At 41.3% G+C, this 19689-nt stretch overlaps 1 protein-coding gene across 2 annotated transcripts in view; it reads left to right on the top strand.

The window, feature by feature from the left end:
* JAG2 (jagged canonical Notch ligand 2) overlaps positions 1-19689 on the top strand; it is an 85475-nt gene that overhangs the window by 34163 nt on the left and 31623 nt on the right. For both annotated transcript variants that reach the window (XM_083167108.1, XM_083167109.1), the window contains exons 4-8: positions 1938-2192; positions 3509-3569; positions 16572-16702; positions 17637-17756; positions 17866-17979. In XM_083167108.1, coding sequence (XP_083023234.1) covers positions 1938-2192; positions 3509-3569; positions 16572-16702; positions 17637-17756; positions 17866-17979 — 681 coding nt within the window. The remainder of the gene's footprint in view (positions 1-1937; positions 2193-3508; positions 3570-16571; positions 16703-17636; positions 17757-17865; positions 17980-19689) is intronic.

Below are 19689 nucleotides of genomic sequence, written 5' to 3' on the forward strand. Positions count from 1 at the left end.
GGCATATTTTCTGGCTAAGAGGCTGCAGTCGGTGTCTTGGCATTGAGCTGTTAAACTTTCAGTGGTGTTTTTTTTTTTTCTTTGCCGAGATAATCAGTGTTCTGTAAGATTGTGGTAACACTGCAGATTGTCGAGCCTGTCAATTCCCTTCAGATTGTGTTACCATAATAGAGATCTGCTGAAATAAAACAGAGCAGCTATGCATATTTCAGTAACCTTAGCAACCTGACTTTTAAATGTAAAAAAAAGATACGGCTTCCTTCATAATTTAATTTCCATTGGCTAAATTTTTTTTTATTGATTTTTTTTTTTTTTTTTTAATGTTCAGGGTAGAAAATATAGGAGTGTTCCAAATGTTTCATGGTATAGAAAATGAATCTACAGTGCAAAAAAACAAACAAAACCAGTATCTCTTTAGCAACCTACAGATAAGTCTTTAATTTTGAAGTAGTTAGGAAACGAGCATGTGGTTGCTATCGGCAACACACCAGCTTATTTTTACTTTTGTTTTTTTTTCATCACTGACGGTACTGTCTGATAGCTTTTCAACTAAGCTACAGTTTGGGTTGTTTGTAGTACTTGCAAATGCATATTTATATATTTAAAATAGCGAGCAGTAATCCCCCTTTTCTGGTGATTAACCCGATCATTTTTCATAAGGAATATGTGAATCGAGTATTTCCAACATATTGGATTTCCTGATCCCCCCCCTAACACTGCCATTGGTCCTGAGTATTTGGCCCTTTGAATCTGACAACTGAATTCGCTATACATCAATTGTGAACTGCAGAAAAAACTGGAATGCCGGACTTCCTGATCCCATTGAAGAGTGTACACTGAGACCACAAATAGGTCAGGGTGTATGGGGGCACGGGCAATGGATAATTGGTCTGCGCATTGGAGGGTTTATCTGATGGACAGAGTGGTCTGCACAAGATTCAAAATGAGTTACACATGTAATACCGCACTTCATTTCTGAGGTTTCAACCCAGTTATGATTTAGTGAACGGAATGCGCTGATCTATATGGCTGTAGTAAGCATTGCAAAGCCTGACTTCATATGCCCTACCAATCAGCCTAGCAAGAGCAATGTGAAGGTCCTAAAAGGACATATTAAAAGATTGGCAATTTAATCCATGCTACCGTTAACCTTAATTTGTATACAAATCTAGGTCTCACACCTTGGAAAAGAGCCAATCTATCATTTTACTACATCACCATTTAGTGACTACAGGATCCAGCTCTGCCAGCACTGGTAATGCAATCATGTCCCACAGAACCTAAATTTACGTGTACGGCTGACATCTGTTTGTCTTTTGGGCTATGGGCTAATAGATTGCTTTTGGCAGTATCTGTTTTTAGAGTATGACCTCGCTGCGGTTTCATTCTTTGGACTAATGGGTGCCCTGCCCTGGTTTTAAAACAGTGACGTTCTACTCTGCAAAAGCACAACAAACGAAGCAAATTTGTGTTTTCATCATGCGTGTTCCGCTGCGGTAAACGGAACAGTCTGAGAATTCAGGGATGAGCTGTACAGTCTGTATCCTGTTCATGTTGTTGAATAGGAAATGCCGTCGCCCCCCCCCCCCCCACCTGTTTTTTTTTTTTTATTCTGAATTGAACCTTATGCTTGAATTAAATTCTGCTTCACGTTACTCCTTTTACGTTAATACAGTATGTCGTTTATTCCCCCCCCCCCAAATTTCATGTCAGTTTTTGTTCTTTGTACTAAGCACTGTTCACAGAATTATCAACGCTCTCCTATTGATTTTACTGGTCACAAGTGTACTGTCTGCCCATGTAGCACTGTTTAAATGCTGTACTATAGCAATGCAGATATGGATCTGGAGAAATAGAAAGCAGTTAAGTTTATTTGGACAATTTAGCCGACTACCCATCACAATAGAATGTCACCTGAGCGCTGTGTCTCTTTCCAGATGACAATCTTTTGATTGATCGTGTTCCCTACACTGGAGTCATCAACCCTGAAGACCAGTGGACTCCCTTGGCCCTGCATGGCCACGTTGCCCACTTTGAAGTGAAAATCAGAGTGAAATGTGATGCTAATTACTACGGGGTTACGTGCAACAAGCTCTGCCGTCCCAGGGATGACTTTGTTGGTCATTACAATTGTGACCATAATGGAAATAAAGCCTGCATGGAAGGCTGGATGGGGGAAGAGTGCAAACAAGGTATGTGGACAATCGGTTATATCTGTGTTACATCTAATCTGTCTGTTCATGGGTTTGTCACCTGTGAGTACCTGGTCCCAGATATAAGAAAGCAGAGGCAGTTGTCTTATTTGTAAGATTTGAAGATGTGGAACAAATCTAATCCCTGGGATATTGACAACTTTATCCCCTCTAGATGCCTGTGTGGATTTTTTTATTCCGGCCGCTATTTCAGACAGGTGAAATGGCGTCCGCCACCTATTCAATGCTGTAGTTTCCGACAGCATTGAAGGCGGATTCCGACAAAACAGGTCACACTTTAAAACCAATTGGATCTGTTTTGTCCGAAATCGCCGCAAATTGTCGAAAATCTGGCAAGAATTTGACAATCTGCAGCCATTTTAGCTGACACGCCCACTTTCTGTCACTCGACAGTTAGAACATTGAATGCCAACTGACGAGCATCATGAAAGTGGTGCGGGGTTTCGACTGTTGGGATGTTCAAACAGCCAGAATCCTGAATTGGATCCAAATTTTTCGAGCAGCTGAAAAATTCAGGTGACATTGAATACTCCTATTAGATCCCTTGTGACATATGCTCTGGAAGATTAGGTTCATATCTGGTGCGGTTTTGGGGCTAATCTGGGAATGCTCCCAAGACTCCCCTTAATTCATTATGAGGGATGTAATCTATGTCCATAGCAGCACCTAAACTTGGGCACTAAAGCTCTTATGTGCTGCTCCGTTGCACCAGCCTAGTGGGAAATTCAGCACTGAATGATGCATTTATGTTAAGGTCTATGCGTTCCTAAACCAAAGATTATGGGGGTATTCAATCCCGAATCATGACTGTTGATCTGTCCCGACAGCCGCAACCCTGGCCCATTTTCGTTTTATTGACAGCATATCGCCAAGCGGAATTCAATGTCCTGCCTGCCAATCGGCGAAAAGGGGGCGTGTCAACGTAACGGCAGTGGATTGTCGACATTTGTCCGTGATCGCGACAATTCACAGCCGTTATCGGCAAAACTCTCAATCAGCCTCTGGAAAGACAGCATTGAATAGGCGCCCACTGCTATTTCCCCTGTCGAAAATAGCGGCAGGCATTGAATACCCCCCTTAATATGTTGAAACCCAGTAGTCTGATTTTGTCTGCCAATTTGCTGGTCACCAAAGAGCCTTCAGAGGGACCACTTGGCCCATTGCCCTCCAACTGGAGAGCCGTGGTCTAGGCCTTGACATGTTTTTGTTTTAATGTGTTTTTTGTTTTGTTTTTTAAACTTTCTTCCAATGAAAGAATTTTTACTTAAAATGCTTTGTCTTTTATTTGTTTTCAGCTATATGCAAACAAGGATGTGACTTAATCCATGGTGGATGTACTGTTCCTGGAGAATGCAAGTAAGTGTCGTGTGGTTTTTTTTTTTTTTTTATTCCCCCTGGGAAGACTTCAGAGACTCTTGACAATGCACCTCTTATAAAATATACTGCCTGTATTGAAATAATGGACTTTTTGCGTAGGAAGAATTATTTGTACAATGAAGGATCCTATTCTTCGTGGATGTGTATGTTGTCATACGGACTGGATGATACATGGGGGGTCTTTTTAAAAATGTTGTTGTGTTTAGTTTATATATAAAAGGATTTTGGACTGTGATTCATGCTCTGTCTGTTGGAGCTGTAAAGTTGTACCCCGACCCCCTGCCTCGGGTTCCTGGAGCCCTGCCACTTATTACTTGGCAAATAAACATTTTGCTTTGAATTGAGGTGAGGGAAATAGGAGGAAGGAATATTGAAGTGTTGTCATTTTTTGTGCCAGTTTTCTGAACTGTATTGTCTCTAGTATATATTGGTTGACTCATGAGAGTGATGTGCAACACGGACGGTTTAATGATTAGTATTCCTGCCTCACAGCACTGAGGTTATGGGTTCAATTCCCACCATGGTCCTTACTGTGCGGAGTTTGTATATTCTCCCTGTGCTTGTGTGGGTTTACTCCGGGTATTCCAGTTTCTGCCCAAAAATATACCGGTAGGCTAATTGGCTCCCAATAAAATTAACCCTAGACTGTCTGTGTGTGTGCGTGTACATGTGGTAGGGAATATAGATTGTAAGCTCCACTGGGGCAGAGACTGATGTGAATGTTCAAATATTCTCTCTGTAAAGCGCTGCGGAATCTGTGCGCGCTATATAAATAACTGATCATAAATAAAGCTTGCAGTGGTTTTATAATAACATGGTCATATGTGTGAGATCCTCTTGTCCTTTTCTGCTCTGGTGTCTTTAAGCTCAGTTTATGGAATCCTTAAGTCAGATAGTAACTGATTGGAAAAAAACTACTGTTGACTATTGTGTACAGTACCTGACCGTAGTGTCGGTCAGGTTTCTCTAATTGAGTACAAAGGCTTCTAGAAGCAGAGTTTGTGTCATACCCCTTAATACTAAGGTGGTCGATTGTAGTTTACCAGTAGCTTGTGGCCAGTTTAGATCGCTGACCGGCCTTGAGCCTATAGACCTAATGTTGTCAGGCAAATTTATTGGGGCAGACCAGCTATATTGTATGTAGTCCTTCTGCATACGATATATATCGTATGCGATCTCATTCTACGCTGCCGAGAGGTGGACAGAGTTTGACCTCCGACTCCCAAGGCGCATAGGACATCGGATTGGATGTCAAACCCCTCCGATTCGGCAACTTTTCAACCAAATTCTCGGCCCAAACAATTGGAATCTGGAGAAAAGAGGCCAAATCGGACAAGTTTCAGGGGGCCTTTAGGTTACATAATTCATGTCTGTTCTGTCAATTCGTAATATCACCTTTCAGTTTCCGGTTATCTATCCTGCTTTTGTGCACTGATCCGTAACAAGTTAACTAACCTATTGGGCCTACTTACTTTTAGCTGTATTGAGGTCAGGGTTATATACGTGAAAGTGTAATGAGGTTTCTGGCTGCGAGATTGATTTGGGAGCTGTCCACTGTTACATCCTGTGGCCACAGTGTTCTGCTGACATAATAACATTTCTGAAGTCTGACACATTAGCGAACGTGCTGTAAATCTGGCATTACGTGAGCGAAGCTGAGACATGACGACAGGCCTGAGCTATGACCGTACAGGCCTGTTTCTCTATTACCCTGCATAGAGCCATGTGGGTAGAACCCCTTTCAGTAAAGGTGCTGAAGAAAGGACAAACAGTTACTTTTACCAATGTGAAACCTTTGCTGACCTTTGTATGGCTTGGCTATTTGAATAATTGGGCTGCAGTTCATTTGTTGCTGCTTGGGTAATGCGTGTTGATCAGCATTTGATCAAAGGCAGTTTATCTATCAGACTAAAGGCCTGTAGAGGCTGAATATTGCTAACTTGTCCACAAGACTTGTCAGCAGTCCTTTGATCCCAATGTTTTTCTTTTCTATAACCTGATTAACATCTGGCTGGCTACAACCACAAGTTAGAGTATTGGCCTTGTTTATCTGGGAAGCCTAGCAGGAATCCATTTATACAAAACCAGACAGGAGGATAGTGGCCAGGTCCCTATATGCACGTAGCGTTTTCTTTATTTCTTAAATGTCGTACGTAAATAAAGAAAACGCTACGTGCATATAGGGACCATTACCAAGGTCAGTTTGGTCCTTTGAGGGTCTGCGTGAAAGAACGTTTTAAAGGAAAATTTGGTGGAAGTCCAGGAGGAAGTAAAACCCTACATGGACTTATACCTAATTGAATAAGATCAGCGCCTGGCCACTATCCTCCTGTCTGGTTTTGTGTATTGTGGTAGAGGAGTGGTGCTCCTTGGATAGGAACTGGGCAGCAGATCTTAGTAGCGCGGTGGAGTGGGGAATCTCTGTTTTACAGGAATCCATTTATAAACTGGAGGCTTGAGCTGATTAGTATTTTTTAATCTTCTACAGGACTTCTGTGTCTGCGTTCTTAGAATTTGCCAGAAACTCATAATATCTGTCATGCAAGACTGTGTTGGCATGCTTTATTAAGAACAACTTTGTTTAAAATGAATCTGTCTGTAATCCTTTTTTGATTTTGCTTGATAGTGTAAAAGTAGAAAACCCACACAGGCTTCTTTATTGTTTTTTTTTAAATAAAAACATTTAGGTATCTTTTTTTTTTTTAATTCTTGCCGGTATCACAACTTTTCCCTCGCATCCCAAAGAGGTGATGTCTGCCATACCTTGTTTTCAATATGTGTGCCGAATTAATTTGCACCCATTATCTCATCCTCAAAATCTCTCTGGATGGCAGAGAAGTATGGCTGTATTGTTATGACCGTATGAAAAGTAGGAATTTATTAGCAACTCTGCAGTCATGTAAGGTGTGGGGGATGGGGCTTTTATAGTTCACAAGCATTTTTTTTGCTTTCCAAGTCTTATGCCATTTAACTGTGCAATGTTATTCCATGTCATGTATGCAGCCTGAAAAAAAAACATGCAAAGAAAAATATTGAATCTATTTTTTTTACTTTAATTGTTAAAAGGTCACTAACTTTCTTATATAGGCTTGTTTTGCAGGTCGTGTTGTTGTTATTACAAGCTTTGCAATTTTGATGGCCTAAATGTGTAAATGGTTTTACCAATTCAGAAGTGTATGACACCATTTGTGTTCCTTAGTACTCCCATTTACACTGAATATATAATAATTACATTGACTGACTTATCTTGGTTATAACATGGCTGTATCGTTGTTGTAGTATATGTTTTATATTTTCAAGGCTTTCTTCTACTTGACGGGTAGATTGTACGTTCTTGTGTAGTCTACTGTTTATGCAGCGTTACTTTAAATCTGTGCATCTTGACCCGGAGCATGTGTAGCTGGGCACTTGGTGTTTCTGCTAATTTAGTTTAAATTCAACTTTTATATATAATTCATAAGAACAACATATTGTTTAGAGGAACAATTTCTTTTCTACAAAGGTTTTATTCCAAGTGAAAACGAATTTGTTTGTTAATGTTTACGAATACCCCTTTTACACCAAAATCTCGGATCTGACCCAGTATTTGGAACACTGTTCCAAGCCAGGTCTGATCCGGGATTTGCTCCATTTACACTGCGGTGTCGAACTGCAGTGTAAATGGGCGTGGCTCTTTCAAATGACATCATCTCCAAGCGCTGGGACCGCCGATCATCGTGCTGGGGGCAAGCCCAGCACCAAGGTAAGCTGCTGCGCTGCCCCCAGCCTCTGTGCTGCCCACCAGCCTCTGTGCACTGCTAGCCTCCCCTCGTCTGTGAGGTGAATGGATCCCATACGCAGAGCTTTGCGTGTCACACTTTCTGCAGAACAATAACCAGGATAATCCTAGGCTGGTCCGGTCACACAGGTATGGAGCATTCAGTGGTATATTCCAAATAGATTGGAGGTAGTCCCTGACACGTTTCACTGCATAAATGGTGCAGCTTTTTCACCTTTTAAAAAGGTGGGGCAGGTGTAACGTGCAGAGAGTTATCATGTACCTCACCCAGGGGCGTGTCCAAATACAAATCCTAATACTTTAAGAATAAAGCTGTATATTTGTGGGCTACATACAAAAACAGACAGTATTTACTCTGCACGCAAAAAAAAAATGTATTTGCAACCTATGCATTGCAGCATGGTTTGTTGCAGTTGCAAATTTACTTGCATGTCAAAATCCAGGCCTCAGTGTGACTAAGCAGCAAAGCAGTCATACATCCTTCCCAAACGTTGTTTTCTAAATAACAAAAAACAAATTTACATGTATAGAGAGATCCTCAGAACTAATTCCGCAGTATTTCCTTCCCTTGTATCTTCCTTGTATTCAAGATGCCAGCTGGCTTTCTAGGATGCAATTTAGAAAATGACTTTGTACCTCCATGAAATTCCCCCTTAAAGCCTCTTCCTCTCTTTGCAAGGTCGCTGTATCCTACACATAACAATTGCCTCGGTGCAGACATAGGAGTTGGGAGCCTGATAAGGTTACCTAGACTACACAAATGCTATTTGTTTGTGTTTCCATCCCGCTCTGTATTTTACAATTTGTTAATGTGCTTAGTGAAAAGACGTTTTTGTCCATAATGCTCTATGGAACAAGTCATTTTAGGTCTCTGCCCAAAAGCTGTTTACTGTAGCTAAGCTGTGCAATCAGTCGTTTTTCAAGAGCGCTTATTTTATTTCCTACAGATAAATACATTTATAAAGATTTTTACTCTGACCTTATGGCGTTAAATAGCTGAAACTCAAAATCATGTATTATTTTGGGTCCATTTCTGGAAACCTTTTTCATTTGGATCTTCCGCTCTTTTTGTAATTTTGTAAAATTGAACCTTTTCATTAATTAGTTCTTTATTCGGGATTGTGTTTGTAGAAGATAAACTGAGCAATGATCGAACAACCAATAGTCAGTTGCCATCTTTAATATGTTAACATTTGAATAACTCCCCGAGTACTTTACATATCCATTAGTAGCCGGTTATGGTAGATCAGTGTTTTTCAACCACTGTGCCGTGGCACACTAATGTGCCTTGAGCTGTTCTCAAGTGTGCCCCCAGACCTAGAGATGCCCAAACCACTTTACAGCCACCACCAGTTCACCTGTTATTTACTGGTCTTTTCTTTTCATGTAAAGGGCCAATGTATTTTATTTCTGTTACCTGTGTGGACCAGTGTGATTGTTATTTTTATATGGGGCATATAGGTTTTGTTTTTTTTTCCTGTGGGGGCCAATGTGTTTTGCCCTGTGGGGATCTCATGGTGTGCCTTGGCAATTTTAAAATCCTATTTAGTGTGCCATAAGGTAAAAAGGTTTAAAATCACTGTGGTAGATGGGGTCTAGTTAGACAATCAATGGGTCATTACAAAACAGTCAACACATGGGAAGGTCTACATGGGTGTTTTTTGGTTTTCAATTTGTACATTTCCTCATGTGGACCCCAAATTTTACATCTCCTCGCATGGCTCGCCTCGGGCCAGGTGCATTTGTTCCCCCCTGCTCTGGGTATATTTTACTATTCCAAATTGGGGGGGACATGGCTGGTAAAGTAATGAAAATTCCCCTACTGACCTCTTGCTTGTATCGACCTTCTATAGCGACCTTGTGCATGTCAATTTATTGACTGTAAATCTAGACACTGTCAACTTATTGACCGCATGCCTATGTAGCCCAGGTCAATTTGATGGACCTTAAATACTGCCATGTGTTTTTATTTTTATTTCTTCTCCCCTCTTCTAAAAAGTGGGTTCTTGCTGTATTTTTATTTCTTATTTATGTAATAAATATGATATATTGCCACCAGCGCCAAAAAAATGCACTTGATCACTTATAACCTTAAAACAGATAAGTGCCAGAGGGTACGGAGTATCTGGATAGCTAATAGACATTCTGTAGGTCTACACCATATGATTGACATCCAGAAGGTCAACTCAAGTAGTAATTTCAACATGTCTATGGTTGACGCGTAAAAAAAATTGTAAGGTAACGAGGCCTGAATCAAAGTGAGGGAAGCGATCAACTAAACTAATTTGGCAGGTCCATGTGCTCGTGGGTCACGCTGACATCAAAAAAGTGTTGACCTTGTATTTGTTGATCTTTTGAGGTCGGCCAAGACACTGTCAACCTAATTTACCACATGTAGGGTAGTGCAAACGCCTACTAGTGTTTTCAGTAGTAGTAATTCTTAATGGCAGCTGTAGTAATCCTTGTAATTGTACAACAGTAACCGCAATGGGCCATCAGTATGGCTGTGGGTACTTGGTCCCACTTTCACAACTCTGACTCCCCTGATCTGCTGTAGCCGCTTTTGATCTTTGGTGATGGATTTGCCCAGTGGTACTAACGTGACAATACTGGCAGATTTCACCAAGAGCTGCCAATTATACATAAGTGTTTTTTTGATGAGTGACTAAAGCTATGGACACACGGTTAGATATTCCTTTCGATTTTGACTATATAGTCCAAATCAAATAGAACTGTTTTCAAACACATACGATCCTGATTCGATGCCGATGCGCTCTCCTGTTTTGATGAAAATCGAATAGAAAATAGACTGCAGGCAAGATGGTACAAAACCGTACTACAGTCAAAATAAAATGTGCTGTGTTTGCTGTGCGATTCGATCCCGATTGAATCTAATGTGAATCGCACACTCTCTGTGCGATTCAGGTTTGATTTAAATTTTGGCTAACTGCACTTTAGATGTATTTTAGATTTGCACGATCTTGAAGTTTGGCCTTTCTACAGGTGAGAGAGTCAAGATAGACTTGCCTGCAGCCTATTTTTCTATTCGATACTCTCTAAACTCTGGAGTGTTTCCTCATCGAATCTACATCGACTGTGGCTGAACACTGTGATTAAGACTACCTTTCTATATCATCAAAATTGATGGCCAGAATCGCATGGTGTGTCAACAGCTAAATGTTGCATAGTATTGGACATTTGCCCCAGATTAATAATTTGGCTGGATAAGTGTTTATTATATGTATTTTATTTCTTGTAAATAGTTTTTACAAATATTATTGTGGGTGCACTCCAAAACCAATAATGCTACTTCCATAGTCGGTGTCTTATGAAGCTTGATGATTAAAAAAAAAAAAAATACAATTTACACAGACTTAATTTGACCCCTTGGCCCATCTAGTCTGCCCCCCCCTTTTTTATATATATTAACCCATTTTGATCTTTAGTTCTTTACAAAGATATTTATATGCCGATACAAAATGGCTCTGTTTTATGGTGCATACACATGATGAGATATTTTGACTATGCGATTTTTCAGAACCACAATATTGACTTTACACATGACTAAAAACAGTCCGAAATCAGCAGAAATTGAATTGTAAAGTCTGTCATAGTTTCGAATACCTGGAAAAAAATTGACTTCATTAAATAACCGCTTATATTAAAAAACTACAGAAGTTGTTCCCAATTATCCATAATCAAATCTATCTATATTGACTATAATTTCTGATTTCATCTAGGTATCCTTTTGTATTACAGCGCTATGCATGTATATTAAGTATGGATAGTAACAAAACTCAAGTCAAATAAAATAAATACATAAAATCCCTCAGTCATTATAGATCATTATAAATCTGTTTTGCTGTATTCAACTCTGTTAATTGTTGTGACTGTTTACCTTTTCTTTTCTTTTTTTTTTATCGAACGCGTTTGATTGTTTTGCTTGAGCAATAGAGTCCATTTCTGCATGTTTCAGTGCTTTAAGGCACAGCAACAAATCCAATTTGAAATCCTTTTTTTCAGAGCAGACTGAAAAAAATGTGGTTGCTCTGGATTTGTCCTTCAATACTTGTACAGAATATTAAAATGATCTAATCAACAAATTCATGCTGCATTCTTAAAGTTATTAAACCCTGTTTTTATAGTCCCATAATTTAATAATAATATTAAAATTAAATCTTTATTTCAAGCATATTCTTTATGGGGAAGACCATTTATTTATCTATCCTAACTATGTAACATGGCAGATGCCATTAACAATAGATCAGCCATGATCCGTTAAATTCAATATCCCTGATCTCGTGCAGTCTTCTGAATTTGTAGCATTCCTGTTGAATTGCTGTGTACTGTGATTCTATGATTGGGAGTGGCCTCGGTATGTTGCTGGCCCTATCACAAGTAGGATTGACTGCCACAGCCAGCCAGGCTCTCTGAAAGGGACTAGGCGCGGAAGTGCAGAGTGCGGTCAGGATTAGATACCTAAGATTTAAACGTCCCTCAACCCCGGAACAAACCATACTTGTTACAGGATGACATAGCTGAAACAATAGGATGTTGCAGGACACTGAAAACCTCATTAAAACTTGTACATACTGATCCATAGGAATCACGTAAATCTGTTTCCGATAAGGAAATTGAATTAAAGCTGGTCCATCACCTGTTAAATTAGGACACAGCAGACTTCCTGTTGCAGAGGAAGAATGGATTTACTCTTCCTATGTCATAGTTGAACTGCCGGACTTAGCGCCTAGTGACCCTTGATTCATAAACACATCTCTAAAAATAAGATATCCAATGTTTTACCTCTCAGGGATGCTATAATTATATCTCCTTTAAAGTATTCATATTTATGACTGAATAATTTTTTTAAAATAATTGCGTAATAAGAGCATCCCAATCGTATAAACTGGGAACATTAATCGTATCAAAACTTCCTGTTTTATATATTGTGTGTTTGGTCCAGGAAATACGACCGTTCTGCGCTTCCTTGTACACTGATGGAGTCGTCACTTTTTTTCAGACCTATTTTAGGACCTCTTGAAGACTCGGTGAGGACGCAGTTCCGTAGTTTCTGTGGAAACAAATGCATAGACTTAACTTATTTATAGCTCATCTAATTGTCTGATGACTAACATTGATACAAGTCGTCTAAAAATCTTCTGCAGCGTGATTTAATCCTTTATAGTAAAATAGATCTAGGCACGCTGACAAGACCCCATTACTAGATTTGATTTGAGCGCCTGTAATTCTGCAGTATTTTGTAGATCCTTGGTTTCTAAAGGCCATAAAACTACAGCTCAATTTCCCTTTCTTTAATGGTCATCAACCCATTAGGGAATCTGCACAAAAAAAGGCATGTTTTAAAATTGCAAATCCATTTATTTTTATTTTTTTGGTTGGAAATGGTGGATCTATGATTTTCAACTTTTTGTATTTTGTCTGATGCTCCAACCCAGGCATCAGGACTATAGGGACTTGCCCCATACGGCCCTAATGGATTGGCCCCTTTAGAAACCCCCCCAACACACACTCAAGACTTGGGGGGTAGATGTATCTCCCTGAATTAGTTCATATTTACTACCTGGGTAGTTGTGTGCTTCTTGACTCCTTATGTGTCCCTTGGGCCAGCTGTTCATCTAGACTGGGGGATGGCTTCTTAGGATAGGTACAAGCCAAACCATTAATCAGAGTTTTGTTATGAACCATGACTATTTTTTTTATCTTTCCTCTCCCTAATACAGTCCTGTTAGGACATGACATCCAATAGCTGTGATCTGGAGCGACGTTTCCCAACTCCAGGTTTTACCAATCTCTTCAGTATGACCGTTGAAATAAGTAGCTCTACCTGTAGTTCTGACAAGTGGTCCCACTCAGTGCTTCCAATATAGTGCTAATTTTCAGGAGGCGCAAGAAAAGTCTGTAATGGGAGCATTAAAAAAAAAATGTAGCTTTTATTGGTTGCATTAAAATATGGTTAAAAAATATATTATAGAAATAGCGTATAAAATGAAGTTATTCAAGTATTAGCTGTGGGCCTCAAATATATCTACTATATAATGTACTTTCAATGAGTTGGTGATCTGTGGATTATGAACAGTGGACCTTTTATTCTGGTCCACATGCAATGCTGCATATTTATAGAGCTGCGCTTAAACGCCCCGCCCCTCGCTCGGCGAATTCCCCACACGGCTGTGAATGGATGTTTCCATAAACATCCAATCGCAGCCTTTGGTGCGTGGGCCAAATCATTTAATGGATGCTGACCATCGAATGATTTGGATGCAGCACGCAAAACTAAGACACTCTCTACGTGAAGAAGGCAGTCAGTTGGTGATGTCAACTGCCCGCCCACGGCAGCTGTGTCACTGGCTAATTTCCATAGGAACACCCATGCAAAGCCAGGTGTTCCCATTGGCACAGCCTGTTGTCGCTGCCCCCCCGCCCTAGATTACAATGATTTTCTGTATAAAGTCTATTAGGCAATCTAATAATGTATTAAATAAAGTTTGGGTTTACAATAAGGTATCCTCTACTATAAACAACAACCACCTGATGTTATTTTATGCCTTTTTTATCTTTATTAATAGTGCGGTTTATTACATTTTTAAAAATAGTGTTGTATGGCTGAGCGAGCCATTGGGATCAGAGAGTCTACATTATAAAAGCACAACGTGAATGCATAACACTCATTGTATGGAAAAGGTTCTTAAAATAACTCCACTGAAAATTGACAAGACAGCTGTCTCTTCGCCCACCCCCCCAGCCCTTGAAATAACACTTCCACTCTTTAGAACAACAAATTGGCTAACCTCTTGGTGATCGTGCCCAAAAGTATGTTCAAAAAATTGCACTGTGACGATAAATTTGTTTTGTTTAAAAAGTTTGTATTTCCTGGTAGTGGCTACATACGGTGCTCCGGCTAGTGTGCTGTCTGTGTTGCCGGTTTTCAGTTACTTCAGTTTCCAACAAACCAAAAGCCTACCGGTATTCTGTATCCTGTAATGTTGAGGTGCTGTAAACATCAATGTATTCATGTGCACACAAGTTCTAGCTCTGTTTGTGCGGAGTTACATTTGAAAATCATAGAGGGCCCTATACTGGGACAATGTTCTGTATACAGCTGCATAAGCTGAGAAATGCGGCAGCTGAGTGGCAACGTTGTGCCCACAGGCAATGGTTTGTCGTTTTGTGGGTGTGCAGCTAGAGCTGTGCGTACAGTGGGTTTGATTTTCAAGTGTATTTATGTATTATATACTTATGTCACATTGTGGACATTAGGGAAGAATTTACCTTTTACCATACTTATTTACAGTATTACCAGTTATTTATATAGCACACACACCTATTACGCAGCGCTTTACACTGAATATTTAAACATTCACATTCCCTGCCCCAGTGGAGCTTGCAATCTATATTCCCTACCACATGTACACGCACACACAGACATTCTAGGGTTAATTTATTGGGAGCCAATTAACCTACCAGTATATTTTTGAATTGTGGGAGGAAACCGGAGTACCCAGAGCAAACCCACGCAAGTACGGGCAGAATATTCAAACTCTGCATAGTTAGGACAATGGTGGGAATCGATCCCATGACCTCAGTGCTGTGAGGCAGTAATGCTAACCATCACACCATCCATGCTGCCAGCACTAAGTCTGTGCCAACATGCTGCGTGTCATCATATTAGGTTGGCATTTATGATGTAGAATTAATATACTGGACCCAAATAAACCTGATTGCGGCTGCATGATGCCTAGGGTTCACCACTAGCATGCACTGCTCAGACTGCCTTGTGTTGTGTTGTATTTTAAAACATTGACTCGAAATAAAAACCTTTTTTAAAGGCTCCATATGTACAATCCATTAGTGGAGGATGGGGTGTTACAGCCTTGCACAATGCTCAGTAAGATCAGCCATTGCTGTGTGCAAGCTGCCATGTTGGTGTCACTATTGTGCTGCATGTGAGCGTCTAAGATGGCATGTGGTCGGAGGGGGTGGGATTGCGTTGCTCAGAGGTGTAATCTATGCTCCTTATTTATGGAATGTGTAATGACAGCGCTCATACTGCAACTGGGTGCTTTTCTTTTTAAAGTTTTGACTTGGCTTAGTCAGCGACTAGAAGGAACATGGCGCAAACCTAAGTGCCACAGCTTAATGTGTAACTGCGCCCGATCCTGTGCTGGTTTTCTTCTTTTTCTCCTGTTTTTATCCTCTGTTCATACATAAATAAACCGTGTATAGAGGCAATCAAATAAAGCAAAAAGTAGATTAATCTTTTTGATTACTACCATTTCCAGAGCCTAGGTAGTGTGATTGATTGGCTATAAATGTATGTTGTTCCCTATTGCACATAGAGTCCGTGGGATGCACTAATAAAATATAAGCCAATCTCCCTCACAGAACACTATAGCAAGATTCATTCATGGACACCTCTTGTATGTACTGGTACAATCCCTCTCTTAGAGGCTTCTCCCTAAACACTGTCACCTTTTTCATTTTTATGTGGTGACTACACTTGCTTGGTTAGTCCCCACATTGGGTGAACCCCCCCCCCCCCCCCCCCCCCCCGAGTCAAATTCAAATTACTTCTACCCGTTAACAAAACTGCATCATACACGGGCCAGATGTACTAAGCTTGAAAAGTGATAGAATGGAGAGTGATAAACCACCAGCTGATCAGCTCCTACCTTCTATGTCACAGGATGGGTTTGAAAAATGACAGGTAGAACCTGATTGGCTAGTTGATTATCAGTCTCCATTTTATCACTTTTGAAGGCTTAGTACATCTCGTACGACATGTCTTCCCTAGACTCCAATGGCCAATAGCTTGGCGCCATCAGTGTCATAGTGCTGTACTAGTCCTCTGTTACCTGCTCCCACTCGTCCTTTCTCTGAACCGCCCTCTGTGGAAATCTCTCCCTCGCATACAATACTAAGACTTTCCCTAGCCTCAAACATGTTCCTTGAAACCGCCACACCCTAGGATAGCATGTTCTCGAACCATTTTTATGCGTGTAAAAAAAAAAAAAAAACATGTATGAGAGGAAGAAGTGTTCAAGGAGTTTTTATCTTTGTAGGTTTTTTTTTTTATTATTAGAGAGGGAGTTTGTGCATTAGTCCCAAAATGTAGAGCACTACTGCAAGCTTGCTATATGGGTCAGTAATATTGGTGCAAATAAACCCTGCCTTATTTCTCCTAGGTGTCACTATGGATGGCAAGGTGATTACTGCAACAAGTGCGTATCTTACCCCGGCTGTGTCCATGGGAGTTGCCGCTTGCCATGGGAATGTAACTGTGAGACCAATTGGGGCGGCCTTCTGTGCGATAAAGGTATTTTCCTTTTTTTTTTTATATAAATATTATTTTACTGTATTGATTTTAATATTCCATTCAGCCATTTCTGTGACCTGTAATTGTAAGGATGCCCTGTTTTTGGGAGGTGGGTTTATGTTCCTTTTAGTTTTAAAACATACTGTATCTTATGTACTCATCTTATGTGAGCAATGTCCTCCACGATACCTTCTGAATGCTTGTTTAGTTTCTAAGTCCATGCCACGCCACATGGGTAATACCAGTCATTGGTTGTCCACAGATGGCTCTGTGGATAGGGGCATTAGTCTCCTGAAAGCACCTCTAGCCATGTAGGTACTTCATCATTGAGTGCTCAGTAACTGAAAACACAGGACCTTCCCCACCACTTCATTGCCCATCATTTGCTGACTTACCAGCGGCTGAGTTCCCATCAGACTGCTTTCACACCACTGATTTGTCCTTGGCTTTTCCCTCCAGAGTTCCATTCGAAGATGACCTTAGGCACCATCACTCTTGAAACTGTGGCAAGTTGTCTTTAGTCACAGCAGCTCGTGCCAAATATGTCCCTAGAAAGTCACTGTCGTCTCCAAACACACAAGTCAACCAGTACAAGTTGAGCATTTTATATATGCAGGGATGTGCTTTTGTTAATTTGCATTGTTCCATTTTCCGTATGATTATACAACATGTGAGTTTTTTCTTATGAAAGTTTTTTTATTTTTTTTACTCTGTTTAGTATTCTAATTATAGACAAACCTAAAAATGAATTAGGCTATAGCCCATACAAGGCTTTTATTCAGCTTGGTTCTTGTTTTAATTAGCCTATTATAACTGATGGAACTCTAAAAGCAGCGGGATGACTGCCCAGCAGACTCAGGATGCTTTATGTACACTGGCATGTATGTCTGTCATGCTTATTGTTTTTAGAAGTACTTTATTTATTCTTTTAAAGATCTCAATTATTGTGGAACGCATCACCCGTGCCTGAATGGTGGAACGTGCATGAACACGGAACCGGACAAATATCATTGCGCCTGTGCAGACAGCTACTCTGGAAAGAACTGTGAGATAGGTAATAGACCCACTGCTTGCATTTCTCTGCTTTCAGAAGGTCTTTAGAGTTAGATGTTGTCTTTGTGGCTTAACCAACATACTAACAAGGCCAATGTTTCTCCATGCAGCTGAACATGCCTGTGCTTCCAACCCATGTGCAAATGATGGCATCTGTCATGAAGTCTCCTCTGGATTTGAGTGCCATTGCCCACCTGGTTGGACTGGTCCAACTTGCGCAGTCGGTAGGATACTTTATTTGAAATCTGTCATTTGTGGGGGTTTTGGTTTATGCTTTGGGTAAATATTTCTTACAGAACTTCTCTGCAGAAGGCAAAATATCCCAGGATCTCTCCCTTACCCCTAAATAGTAGGTCTAGTTGTAGTCCCGTGCTAGTAACACACAAGATACAGCTGGCTCCTTGTACTAGTGCAACTACTCAAGGGTATATTGGGACAGATGTATTGAGTCTGGTGAAGAGATAACAAGTAGATAAAGTAGAAGGTGATAATGCACCAGCCAATCAGCTATGTTTGAAGAATGACAGTAGTTGATTGGCTGGCTTAGTACAACCACCCCGTACTGTATTAGACAATGAACTGATGGCACTGGAGCTTTGAGCATTTCCATAGGAGTTACTTGTGAAATCTGACTTCCTCCAAGGTTTAGGGTGTACCCTAATTCCCTTTTGATGTATTAAGGTGCATTTGACTAGATTAGCATACTGTGTAATCTTAGTTTTCGGTAGTCATCCTAGTACAGAACATTTTAGGACAAGTGTGCTGATCTTGTTTAAAAACTAATTTCTCCCTCGGCCAGCAGGGGACACTGCAGTCATAACGTGTGGGATAGCATGGTGTACTGGAGGAGTCGGCACTTTAAGAAAATTTGAATGTGGCTGGCTCCTCCCCCCTTCTATCCCCCCCCAGACCTCAGTCTTAAAAAAGTGCCCGGAGGAGTCGGTCTCCTGGGCAGTAGTCTCCTTTGGGAGATTAGGTTTTTTATTTAATTTTGTTTATTTTCTACTATTTTTATTAATAGAGACAGGCAGACAGGACGGTCTGCCTGCAACGAAGAATCCTGGAAGGGAGCAGTCGACACTGCACGCAGTGTTTCCTCTGCTTCCCAAGCCACCGGAGCTTCGCTCCGGGGACCCGCCGCAGCTGCATGCGGCGTGCGTCCGGGTCCAAGGCTACGTTCCCCCGGCTTCCAGGACACAAAGAAAGGGGGCCAGCCAGAAGCGCACTGGCTGGGGAGAGTGTCAGTCGGCCGCAGCCATTGATGGTTGCCGGCAGCGCTGACGCGGCTGGCTTCAGGTTCCCGCCCAGCAGATCGGCGCGGGAAGCGTACGCGTCAGGAGGGCGGTGCTTCCCTCGTGCTTCTCCTGAACAGACGACGCCATTACACGGAGCGCAGCATCTCTCCGCTACTGTAAAGCAGCATCAACCCTGCAGTCCCGGTGTACCGGCTCCTGTTTGGGCTTCAGCGCATCCCCAGGGACCTCAGCGGTACTGTGAGTCAGGGGAATATCCCCAGTTCAACACAATCGGGGGGAAGGCTTGGCTCCTCTCTCCCTGTTCTCTCTCAGGCCTCTGCCTTACCTGTGCTTAGAGCGCCTGTGACTGTGTGTGTGTGTGTGTTGATTAACAGGGGTAGTTGCTCTGGGGGACTTCTGTACTACAAATATGGCAGGAAGGGCTACCTCCTCTAAGGCTGCACAAAAAGTGTACACTTGCAAGGACTGCAAGCAGCAGTACACGCAGCACATTAAGGGTGTCTCCCTTTGTGGCCCTTGCTATACACGTATACAGACCGCTGCAAGGGTGCAGGTTGCTGTTACTCCTAGTTCCCCTGGGCCTCAGGATACCACCCAGAACTCTGGGGATGTGTTACAGACCCTCCTTTCTAACTTCACAGCTGAAATGGAGGCTTCCAGAAAGGACAGGGAAGTTTT

The sequence above is a fragment of the Crinia signifera genome, chromosome 12, assembly GCF_055691185.1.
Source record: "Crinia signifera chromosome 12, ASM5569118v1, whole genome shotgun sequence".
NCBI classification, from domain to species: domain Eukaryota; kingdom Metazoa; phylum Chordata; class Amphibia; order Anura; family Myobatrachidae; genus Crinia; species Crinia signifera.